The sequence below is a fragment of the Xenopus tropicalis genome, chromosome 4, assembly GCF_000004195.4.
Source record: "Xenopus tropicalis strain Nigerian chromosome 4, UCB_Xtro_10.0, whole genome shotgun sequence".
NCBI lineage: Eukaryota > Metazoa > Chordata > Amphibia > Anura > Pipidae > Xenopus > Xenopus tropicalis.
Window position 1 is genome coordinate 96,370,522 of NC_030680.2, and position 13,099 is coordinate 96,383,620.

At 36.4% G+C, this 13,099-nt stretch overlaps 1 protein-coding gene across 16 annotated transcripts in view; it reads left to right on the top strand.

Annotated features, from left to right (window-relative positions):
- osbpl9 (oxysterol binding protein like 9) overlaps nucleotides 1-13,099 on the top strand; it is a 71,206-nt gene that overhangs the window by 21,899 nt on the left and 36,208 nt on the right. For 7 of the 16 annotated variants that reach the window (XM_031900188.1, XM_031900184.1, XM_012961297.3 and 4 more), the window contains 3 exons: nucleotides 8,306-8,404; nucleotides 10,061-10,108; nucleotides 11,907-11,936. In XM_031900188.1, coding sequence (XP_031756048.1) covers nucleotides 8,306-8,404; nucleotides 10,061-10,108; nucleotides 11,907-11,936 — 177 coding nt within the window. Of the gene's footprint in view, nucleotides 1-1,552; nucleotides 1,793-8,305; nucleotides 8,405-10,060; nucleotides 10,109-11,906; nucleotides 11,937-13,099 lie in introns of those variants that run through there. The other 9 variants (XM_031900185.1, XM_031900187.1, XM_012961299.3 and 6 more) reach the window with 5 other exon arrangements.

A 13,099-nucleotide genomic window follows, 5' to 3' on the forward strand; every position in this document is an offset into this window, starting at 1 on the left:
ATTTTTAGAAGCATATTTATCAAATGGTGAACTCTAACCTTTACCCATTGATAAATACACTTCTAAAAATCTCATGGGAATGAATACAAAGTGGGTGAGTTTTTCTGTAGTGAGCTCTAATTTCACACTTGGATAAATCTGCCCCTTGCTATAAGATGGTTATTTCTCTCAGCCTCTTTAATAAAATCAAACATTTATTATTGTATCATTAATCAAATGCAAATTCAAATCCCAGCAACACTTTTAAATTATGGTACATGAAAACATTTGATGGAGATTTGTCGCCCGTGGTAGCAAAAATTTAACTGCAGTGACCAATCTCCTTCTATGCCATTACCCTTAATTAAGGGCCGTGACAGACGGAGAGAATAGTCACCCACGACAAATCTCCCTCTCCGAAATGCCATCCCACCGGCTTGAATGTAAATCACCGGTGGAATGGCATACGTGGCGTGGCGATTTGCTGAAATCACTAAATTTCCCTTGAGAGGAAACTTTGGCAGTTTCGGTGCCGCATATGCCATCCCTCCGGCGATTTACATTCTAGCTGGTGCATTGACATATCGGGGAGATTAGTCGCCTGTGACAAGTGAGATTTGTTGCGTGGCGACTAATCTCCCTGTCTGCCACGGCCCTAAAGGAGAACTTACTCCCCATAAACAAAACCCCCATAGACTGCCCTGTATTGAAGGCATTTTGGCTAAAATTTGAAAAACCAAACTGCACTGATGTAGTTGCTTATGTCAAAACATGTATCATATCTGTTGATACATTATGTACATGTGGAGCTTTTTCATGTTTGATGTTTTAAAATGTTTTTCTTTATTTAAAAAAAAAAAAAAAAAAAAAAAAAAAAAAATATATATATATATATATATATATATATATATGTCTTGCAACCTAAAACCTGCCAAAATGTTTGTAAAATTCATGTACCTGAGTTTGATCCAGAGACGGAGCTTATCCCTGAATTACTACTCCCTTGTCTGCAAATTAAGAAAGAGAAAATGTAAGCTTGGTGACAGAGGGGATGTGTTGCTACTTTATTAGGGATTACATACTTGCAGTGTGTGAGTAAGTGCTAGCTTTACAGCCCTCTTGTGATGCTTATTTAATGAACATGTCTCAATAGGATAAGTAATATGACTAAGAAAAACTTTACCCTGTGATTGTGTTGGCCCATTGTGAGTACTTTCAACTGTGCTCAACTTATATTTGATTCCACTTCCTATAATAAATATTTTTTTTGAGCCCTAATCTTCCCCTGACTCAATATATCATACAGATGTGTGTGTGTAAGAACAGAGCTGCCCAGGTTTCAGCACAGCCTTGCAACTACATTTTGCATAAGCTTTTCTCTGTAAGAACATACATGTGAAAAGGGTATAAACTAGCTCATTTGCTTCCCTTAGTTCATTTCACAGTGCCACTGGCAGCAAATGAGTTAATGCTTTGGATAGATACAAAGTGGAGCATTACGTGAATCAGATCTGGCATTTCCCTCAGTGTAATGCTACACAGTGCGTAGGATCACATGGTATGCAAACCACCAACCAGCACTGCTCTCTTTCATTGTGAATGTAAGCTGTCTTTAGCCAATGAGTTAGCAGGAGGAGGTCAGCTGCTGCTTGCTAGTGGAAAAAAGCAGAGGAAGTAGCTGGATGTTTTCAGCTTGTAAGTAAAAACAATTTACCTCCCTGGGAAAAAAATCAAAACATGTCGTTCCTGGAGGCTTCATGCTGTGCAAAGGCATAGCGCTGTAAGCAGGATGGCAGTGGAAGGCTGGGGCAGTGTAAGTAACAGCAGGCAGCATTTCATGTTGTGGTATGTCAGTGCCGAGATTGTATCGTTTTGCTTTCAAAAATGATTTAAAGAGTGCGAAGGGCAGAGCAGTTGACCTCTCTGGCAATGAACCACCAGTGTTAGTTTAATTACTTGGACTGAATGAAATGTCTGGAAGGCTAGAATGTTCATATGAGGATGCGCAAAATGAATTTTAACCTGTTAACTGTTATGATAAATGGAACTGCCATTGTTGCATTGACTTGTAAGAAAACCCTGAGCACCTAAGGGATTAAAGTAAAATGTTTCGTTTGCCATTGCATGCATTGGTATTTTAAGGGACTTCTTCAAAAATGTTTATTTCAAATGTGACCATGTAATATACAAGCAATCTGCATTTATTTCTTACCAGAGGAGCTTAATAAAATCATCTGTTTCCTCAATTAGTATTAATTCTTTACATATCCTGGAGGCTTGCTTGAGATTTTGTTTTACAACATTTTGTGTAAAGTAATGATTGCCTTTGGGGAAATAATCTTAACAGTTTGCATAATCTTTTATGGTTTACGGTGACATTTTTCGGTATTATTGTATGAAAGTAAGAGAACCAATACCTTTAGTAGTATGATTAAATTCTTTCCCTTTTAGTACTATCTTTTCCTTTAATATGGTATGCTTTAACTCTCATAATTCTGGCTTTCATGATTGTAGTTAAGTAGCTTGTTGTCTTAACAGCCTTTTTAAAGGCTACTGGTATATTTTGGTTACATTCATTTATGGATTTCTCTAAAATTCTGCTTTAAACATATGTACACTGCTCTAAGGTGGAGCTAACATTCCTATAGACACCAAAACAGGAATATGTGACTCCTTTCCTTTTGTACTAATGTCTTGTAAAGCAAAGAAAAAAAAATAAATAACCATTGATAGCCTGAATATGATATAGTTAAAGGCAGGTTCCAATGCACATATTACATCTGACTTCTTTGTTAAGAAACTTAGAAGAAGCTTGTACTTCATTGCTTTTTGACTGCATGTAACCTTAAGAATAAGACGTAAGTTTGCATGAGTAACCTGTCTGTAATATTACATTGCAATCATAAGATTAGGAAATAGGAAGTGAGCAATTAGGAAGATTCTGTTACTCTCCTAATATAGAGATTTTGTTTTAATGATATGATTCCTTTGAGTATATATATATGTATGGGATCCGTTATCCGGAAACCCGTTATCCAGAAAGTTCTGAATTACGGATAGGACATCTCCCATAGGCTCCATTATAAGCAAATAATTCTAATTGATCCAATGATTTCCTTTTCTTTGTAATAGTAAAACAGTACCTTGTACTTGATCCCAACTAAGATATAATTAATCCTTATTGAAAGCAAAACACTCCGAGCTATACACAAAGGATGGCACACCGCTACATAACATACCTCGGGTGCTCGGTAAGGAGTTCCAATAGTGTAAAAAAAGACCAGCAACACCGGGATTTCTTGTTAAAAGTGAGAACATGTATTTAAAGTAGCATGAACAGCCAATGTAACGTTTCGGTCCCCATCGGGACCTTTCTCAAGGCATCCATTCCTTGTAACACACATCTTTAAATAGCCAAAGCCAGCAAACTAATAGGAAGTGACCTCTCAGTGAACTGCCAAAAAGTGGCTGAAGCCATAAAGCAAATGAAAGTGCTGAAGTTGGCTCTTTACCCTCTTTAAAAACCTTGTTTCATTTCTTTACCTCCTTATGGCCACTGCACATAAAATTACTGTCCTAAAAGCTTGAACTTGACACAGTGTTTTTGGGTTGAATTCCTGGTGCTTTAGTATTTTTTTTAAACCTTAAACTGGTACACCACACTAATTATTTTGTATGTTAACTAATATTCTCTGTCATATGGTTGTGAAATACTGCAAAAAATGAAGAAAAAAAAGAAAAAAGCATTTAGAAAAAAAACTCTGCTGGGCTAGGTCTTGGCAGACATGTTTTTACTCAGGTTTAGACTGGCCCACTAGTGTCTGTATAGAAAACCTGGTGGGCCTTGGTTCTGTTGGACTCCACCATACTAGAAAAGGGGAGAGGGAGTAGTGCTGGGTTAAGGGGGTATTGGGCCCTTTCAAGTGGTCCCTGCCTACTGTTCCTGATCGTTATCCCTGTACTACAGATATCAGTCCATTTGAGGATCAGCAGGCAGGTTTAAAACTGCCATCTGCCAGTGAGCCATGTCAGAAAATGCAAGGTACTTTGGCATATTGGAGTGAAGAGGGGCTGTTGCATTTTGCACTAATAATCACAACAACAGAAAGCCTGCCATACCATGTGTGGTCCCTTGTACTTTGCCTGGTTGACCTGTGTATGGACACATTTAGAGGTTCTACATACCAGTGTGCATTTGAATGCATGCTAAACACATAAAAAAGCATATATTACATTTATATGCATTTCTTTAATATATTTGTGAACAACTTTGTTTTTTATTTTTTTTTTATTTACTACTTATTTTTTATTATTTGAATTTCATGTGTAGATATAACGTATAGGAGGATGTTAGATGTTATTTGCTTGACTAAACTTTGTGTGCTTCACATAGTATATAACTAAAATGTGTGTTTCCAAAAATAGGTCATTGCAGTGGTTCCATTAGATCTCACAAAGAATGCCTAGTGGCGCAGGTTGCTCATTATGTTGAGGAAATGTGTAAGGAGGAAATTGCAATGGACGTGAGGGTATAGATGTCTGCAACAGGATGTAGACTGATGCAAAAATTGTTGGTTTTAAAGATTTTAATCCATCAAATCCCTTAGTGGAGGAATGCCTAGAGCATGCTAAGCAATAAATACAAAGCAAGCATATGTCTTTGTGGAAAGCTCTTTTAAACCATTAAAATAATAGCAGTACTGTAAAACCTACACAACTTACTTTTTAAAAGCGAGTTTAGGTACAATATTTCTTTTGCTTCTTTGGATGCAACATACTCTTTAATTAAAAATTCTTCTGGTGCATACAATATCTTTTTTTATTCCCAAGGATACCTTAAAGTGATACTGACACTAAAAAACTACTCTTCAAAATATTAATGTACATAAAAAGTTACCTATAGATCATGTTGATCATTTTTCACTGACAGGACTGCTTCTGCAGCACCAATATGGCCGCCTCCTCATAGAGGAACATGGGGGATGAGATAGGGAATGTAAAAGCATCAGGAAAATACTTTTAAGACAAAATTATAAATAGCATGCAAAGACAATGTTATGATAGATGTAAAAGGTTTCATTTCTGGTGTCAGTATCTCTTTCATTTATTTAATAGTAATAATAATAATAGTAACATCCTTAAATTGAAAGACACTTGTATCTTGTTTAGCTCTTTATACTCAATCTTCTGACTTAATTCAGTTTGTGGAGTGCGGTTTCTCCCCAGGTAGTTTTGCTGGTTGGATTTCCCCGGCATTTTTTCATGGTCACCTGGTTCCACTTCAGCCTGCATCTCAAACACACTAATAGAATAACTTTACAGAAGCCGCTATGGCTATGAGCTGTATTTGCAGAAGCACACAGTGCTATTAGCTTCTCTTGTATTTTGGTAAGGGCAGTAGGAAAAGTGGTTAATTTATTTTGTAAGACAATTAATCTCCTCCTTGTGCTTTAGACACAAAGTTTAAATTGTAAGCTAAATACTCACTCTGCTTGAATATTGTGAGCTTTGATAACCATGCATTCAGTCTTCGTTTATTTTAATTTCATACAATTACTGTTGCAGCCAAGCAAGGCTGCACCTCTGTTTAAATAATGTGCCCTGCCCTCAGTTGCAATCATACCTAGTTCTCTGCCTGCTCTGAAAGCTTGTTTCTGTGCTAACAGCTTTTTTTTCCCGACATTATTTAGACAGAATGAAGCCTGGAGCCACACAAAGATAGAACCGTTACACAAGGGATTAAACTGCTGCTCAGCAGAATGTTTATTAATCTCTGAGCTACTGATATGTTGCACTATTTGGCAACACATTGTATTTGTTATGTAAACCGATCTGGTTGCTTTAATCTTTGAAAGATCAAAAATAAAGGAATTCCCAATATATAGTAAAATTTTAAATATTATATGCCCTTAATTAAATCAGCTAGTAATTTATGTCGTGATCAGTCCTGCTGGTTTGTTATTATTATTGTTATTTTTAGTATTAACACTTTTAAAATGTGCCAATGTATTCTACAGACCTACAGAGATTTGATTGGTGTATTTAGAACTCAAACCTGCAGTATTACCCAATATCAAAGGATATGTAAAGTCAAAAATCATAAGCCTTGTGTGTTTTATTTAGACCAAATAATCTAAATTTGCAATATTAACCCATTAAATATTATCTACCGTTTTTTATTTAAAAGCCTTTGTATTTTGCATCTTATGCTATTCCCCTGAAATGAGCTCTGATCACAGCTCCTGGAGACCTACACGGCCAGTGGCCATCCTGATGTGAAAAAAAAGCAGGGGGCTATTCTGTACCAGAAAAAAAAAAAAACAAAAGCAGGCACTATCCTATACAGACTTGAAGAAAAGCACATAAGTTTGTTTACTAGATTGTCACTAGGCAGTTGCTGATAAGAGCAAGTGAGGCACAGATAAGGAAGTGAAACATGAGCAGAGAGTGAAACACACCCACTCCTCATTGGGCTGCAGACACTGAGGAATACAGAGCTCCAAATAGCTGTGTTTAAACCCTGTTTTAAAGGAAAAGTAACACTAACATTTTTGAAATAGGGCGATACGGCGATGCAGGAAAGAATCCACTATGCGACAATCAATTGATTGATAGCCTTCCTTCTGTATAGGAAGGAGTCAGGCTAGGATCAATCAATCGATCGTCGCATAGTGGATTCTTCCCTGCATCGCCGTATCGCCCTATTTCAAATGACCGGAAGCCAAGTTTTAGCAGGTATTTTCTAATAAAGCATTCAGAATAATAAATGGTGTGCAGGATAGGGCAATTATTGGGGCAGGGTAGAATAGATTTTTTTACTTAAAATTTTTTTAATGTTACTTCTCCTTTTCTCCTTTAACAGCTTTGCCCTCTTATTTTTTAGAACATCTGTTATAGTACTTAACTATCTTAGGGCTATATATATAAACACACTGAGTTATGATTTTGATTTTACATCCCCTTTAAACTCCCTACCCTACCAGAACTGTAACAGCTGTATTTACAGCCATCTAAAGGACTGTATGTGGATCAAAACAATTAGATTTTCTTATACATATCTAATTAGAGTCACTGATCATGACTGAAAACCATACTGCCTGATTACTTAATTGTCCTATTAGGGAGTTGCATTGTTTATTTTAGTGGTCAGTCCATGTATTTGTAACAACCTTGTAATGAAATACGTGAATCATAATGTTGCTGCTTAGTGCATAATCAGTAATAACCTAGTAGGATTTAGTGAGCTTTGCCTTTTTTAGAATGGGGATTAATGCAATTTACGTATTTATTAGCAACTTGGTTCAGGGCTGTGTATTGAATATAGTCATTTATAAATTTGCCGTTTTGTGAATGGGCATTGTTATTAGAAAAATATGATGATGGAAAACTTTGATCTCCTCTTCCCCCTCCATTGCAGAAAATAAGTGTTGCCATGTCTCATCCTCTGCTGCATAAAAGCAGACTTGAGTGGAGGTTGTTTAGGGCTCTGGCACACGGGGGAGATTAGTCGCACGGCCATCCCGCCGGCGACTTACATGTTCGCCGGCGGGATGGCGGGTCATGGCAACTCGGGGAGATTAGTCGCCCGCGAACAGGGAGTTTTGTCGCGGGCGACTAATCTCCCCCGTGTGCCAGAGCCCTTACAGCCACGTCTGTCTTCAGAAGAACATATACCATATGTATTATAATGGGAAAGGTGTATATTAGATAGTTACAGTTCCTTCTGTGTTGTGTCCCTTAGCCCTCCAGATTGACATGTGAGGTAGCTTTAGGCCATGGGATTCCCACATTCTATTGTATGCTGCACTTCCAGTAAGCATTTCTGCATACTGCACTGTAGAGGCAGTGTAACAAACTGAAAGAGGAATAACACTTTGTTCTATGTTACTGACAGAACAAAAACTGTAGTACCGTGTTAGCCAGTGTCAAAAATAATTTTAAAAAAAGGAAATACTTATATAAGGAAAGTAAAATAAAGGGAACAGCAAAAAAAAATGGGGGGGAATGGTGGTACGTTGATTTCTACCCACAATCCACCTTACCTCACTTAAGCCGTGCACTATTGTGCACAATTATTTGCAGTAACATAGAATAATTTTAAAAAACAAAACACAAATACAAGAGTATTGTAGAAATGATACCTATATTGGCTTGCAATACATTGCAAGCTTTTGGAGCTCTAAGGCCCCTTCAATTTTGTCTGACGAAGGGGCCTTAGAGCCCCGAAAGCTTGCAATGTATTCCTATTGTTAGCCAATAGTGGCATTGTACTTTCTACATGATACAATGATTTCCAGGTAAATATATTATTGTGATTTTTATTCAGCAGGGTTTGGATTCCGGGTTTGTTCCAAGTGTTCAGGACTTCGATAAGAAGCTTGCAGAGTCTGATGCATACCTACAAATTCTCATTGATCAGATAAAGGTAGGTTTCCAGTTTGTTTGTACAAACTGATTTTGCTTTAACCCCTAGTGTTAATAAAGAACTGTAATGTTATTATTTTGTGTGCTGTATTTTTTAACTTGTGATTTATACTCATTCAAACAAAATAAGGGTCATTCATCTGCACCCTACACATTGTATCTGAGTGCAATCTTTACACCCCCAGTCTGGTAACAGCTGTCCTATTCTTTCTGGTTCTGTGCAATCAAAGGTATTGTTTGTACGTCTACAAAGTGGACGTGTAAATGTAAATTCCTTCTCTACCTTTTCAGTTTAACACATGAGGGGCGTAAATTACTACCTGCAGGGCAGGGTGCTTTGACAAATTGTTGCAGGTCTCTGCAACTTTTTATCTGTTTTTCTTTTTGTATGCTTTTTATTATTATATCATTCCTATTCTAGTTCTCTGCAGTCTACAACAAACATTTTTTGTTATTCTCTTTTATTGTTTATCTTTCTCATCAGGCCCTTTTCTGACATCCTATATACTGGCTTTGCTGTCTGGTTGCAAGAAGTTATTTACACTTACAGCGGTCTAAATTTCTAGCCTGAGACATAGAACCAGTAAAAACCACAACAGAAAAATTAAGAAAATTAAAAATACACAGTGTTTTTGTTTGGTTGCAGAAGTCAATGACCCTGCCATCCAAATAGTATTTTCAGTTACCAGAAAGAGGCAGACATTCAAGGCAAGCCAATAACCTTGCCTTGAATGCCTTTGGATATTGGATTACTAATATTGGTTTGTTCTGTACTTATTGGTTTCATGTTGTCAGAAGATGAAAAACTTTTAATATTTTTTTTTGTCCTGGGATCTCATCTAAACAACAGGGCAAGTTAAATATGGGCTTTGATATCCAGTGCCAATGACAAAACTACAAAAAAATGGTGGGTTAGTGGTTAGTACTTCTGCATTGCAAAACTGGGGTCCTGAATTCAATTTCAGCTTGGGTTCTGACTGTAAGGAGTTTGTATGTTAGACAGTAAGCTCAACTGGGGCAGAAACTGATGTGAATGATGTCTAATCTCTGTAAAGCTCTGTGTAAATGTGTTGAGGCTATATAAATAACAAATAATATATAAAATAGTTGGTGCAAGGTTTGGCGACAACACACGCTTCATCTGAAGTACTTTATGCACCATGTGAAAGTCATGAAATAGTTACACTTTGATCCCTTTAAACATAGTTTTATTAAGTCTGCATTATATTACAACTGGATTATCAAGTAAATAAACACATACCTGTGTTCTCTGTGATTGCTGGACTTTGAGTCTGACCGCTAGTAACATGTTATTTTTGTAATGTGACACTACATAGGTGTGTTTGGGCAGAAGGCTTGAAAAATGACCTAGAAACCTTAGAAAGGACGCGATAAAGATACCTACACATTTTGTGTTCATTGTTGGAAAGCAAACTAGCAGAACCTTAAAAACCTATCTCTTTGTGCTCCAGCACAAAAAAAAACATCTCCACTAAATATATCTATTTTTTATTGTACAATTCATTAATGTTTCATGTGTAAATATAGCTTTGATAGGGGTATGTGCATGAGTATACTAATACAATCACAAATGTCTGCATTATAATATTCAAGATTGTAGCTACAGTTTATAATGGTGTTTTTTTATTTACTTCAGCTGTTTGATGACAAAATCCAAAGCTGCAAAGATGATGAACAGAGAAAGGCAAGTAACCTCCATTATACTTGAGAAATTTGTCTTTACAGGGATAAAATGTCAATCACTGTTGCTAGAACTAGTACTTGTTAGGCGATTGTTTATTTTAACTAGGACAGAAGTTCAGAGTATTATAATATGTAATTTGCTTTGGCTCTTGATCATTTCACCTCACGATTATTTTATGAGATAAGACACACACAGCTACAGGTGTAGTTGATTCCTAAAGATCATATAAAAGCTCAGTGTGGGTTTCCATAAAGCCTTTCAGTTGTTTTTTAATTTGTCAGCATGCGCACATAGCCAGAGACTCTGCACGTAATTGGGCTAATATTGCATATCAATTTTCAATGTGTTGGGCATGGTTTTCTACCTTTTTTCTAGTACAAAAACATTTATTTGTGAACTCTGTTATTTATACTTTTTCCAGTATGTACAGTACTTTATTATACACCCGGCTAGGTGATAATCGGGCATTGTAACAATTCATAGCGCTTGTACATGTGACATTTCTAGTAGCTGTTGTTGGGTTGTGTCTGTTGTGTAACCATTTTTATCTGTGCGAAGGGCAAAACTAACACAGAACTATTGAGCTAATCAGTGCGTTAGAATTCAAATCACTGTTATGCAATAAGCAGTACTCACATACAGTTTGACTCCCATTGCTTTTCTAAGAGACTGTAGTTTTCAATATATATATATATATATATATATATATAATATAATATAATGTGTGTGTGTGTGTATTATATGCATATCTACCAACAGTTCTGCTTTTTAAGGGACAATCCTGATTTTTAACGCCCAGACTGTGGTCCCGTATAGGACCTTAGCAAAGTCCTATTTTAGTGCTGTTAGTCCCTCACACATGAAGTGTTACTCCCCAAGCTGTATAAAGCAAAGCTGCCTGGAGAGGAGGGGAAAGAAGTGCAAGCGTGCAGCTTGTTGACCACAACTGTCTGTCATAAAAATGCTTCGGGCCCGCAACTGTGTCTTTCATGAAATATATGGGGCCAACACTGCATCTGTTATGAAAGCATGCAGGCCATAGTGTGTTGTTCTTACTATGTAAAAAGGGGTGTGTTTTTGTTAATTGGGAGTGGTATTTTTGAGGGGGTGTCTACAAAGGGGCATGATAGTAGGGAGGGTAAAACAGCGACAGCATTGCGTTGCCCAACTCTAATTAATTTTTTTTTCAGCTTTCATATATATATAAAACCAGGGACACCCAATCATTTTTACTTGAGAGCCACACCCAGATGTAAAAAGTGCTAGTGAGCCACACACGGATGTAAAATAAAGGCTGTAATTGGCTATTTGGTAGCCCCCAAGTCTTTGCTTGGAGTAAAACTGTGTCTCTGTGTTTTCAAAACTGGACTCTTAGCCAGAGATTTAAAAATGGGCACCTACCTTGAGGTCACTGGGAGCAACATTAAAAGGGGTGGTGAGCGACGTGTTGCCCACGAGCCACTGGTTGGGAATCAATGTATATAACCATACTGCTTTATGTATATTGCATATGTCTGTTTTAAACAATGAATGGCTATGAGAGGTGTTTCACACACAATTAAAGCTACTAAGTTGCCTAAGCACAAAGAAGAATTTTTTTTCCTATTGGGCATTTAACTGCTTTTAGTTGAAGGTCAGTTTTACATGTATTCCACAGGGTATGTAATATGGTGCTTTAATCACTAGGCTAATGAAAAACCAAGAACACAAAAACGCCAGAGACGGCCTCTGTAGGAAGTATATATTTATTACACACATATATTTATTACACACTAATAGTGTTATTTTTCCCCTGCAGAAAATTGAAGATCTCAAGGATACTACTTGTGTAAGTTTCTATTATGATCTCATTTCCTAACAGAAGCTTTTTGTGTATTTTTAACCTAAACTATAGCACAAAAATGTAAAATAGTAATTAAAATCATCTGTATAATTGATTTGAAACTAATTTATAGGCCATAAAATTCATTACTATTCTAAATTTAAGTCCCTGGAGAAAAAAAAGATAAGAAATCCTGAAAAAACTAGACATACACCATACTGCCAAATGAAATGAAGCAAATAGTAACTTGTATAAAAAACCTGACAATCTAACCTCCCAACGGTACTGACACATGGGGCTTTCCATTGCTGGTGGGGAATCTCTTTTACTGCGATACCTGCCCCTTCAAATTCATTGGAATCACCGCAAGAAAAACTTGTCATATGTCATAATATGTTTTACATGTGGCAATTCTATCAAATGTAAAGGAGCAGGTATTGTCGGGTGCTTAATCACTCACATATATAAACTAGACTCACTTGTAATAACCTAGCCTAAGATGTGACATGCTGTATGAAACTAATAAAGTTCATAGAAAACTTCTTGGAAAGGGTTTTAACAAATTTTAGCAAAAAAAATGGTTGGGAACAATAAATTCATTGGTCTTTCAAGATTCGGAAAACAGTTATGTAGCCATATGTTTTACATGTTTAATTTTCCCTGCTCTCAACAATTGGATCATTGCAGCTATAGTAAAGTAAATCAAGGGTATAGTCATGTTGCAGATATGTTTTATGGTAATGTGTTTGTCCCTTTTTTTTTTTTTTTTAGACTTTTAAATTAGATGCTTGCACACAAATGAACAGAAATATACACACAAATAAGGCTCACTGTACATAATAGCCAATGCCAGTATGATTTCCAGGACCATAAGACAATGATAAAAGGGAATATATCCTATTTATAAAGAGGATGTATTTTCCCTTTAAACGTTAGCCAGTTTACCACAAATCCCTCCATTAACTACAAAGCAAATTTTAAGCATTTTCCACTTGTTCACATTCAGTACTGTAATTTTTCTTGAACTGTAACATTTTAGGCAAAATTACATGTTTATTTTTTAAAACTCATCAGTTAATAGTGTTCCTTAATACTTCTCTGGAATCCATTTTTATGTTTAAATTTGAAATGTGACATTAGGCAAGCCGTTTTTTTACATTCCCAAGTTT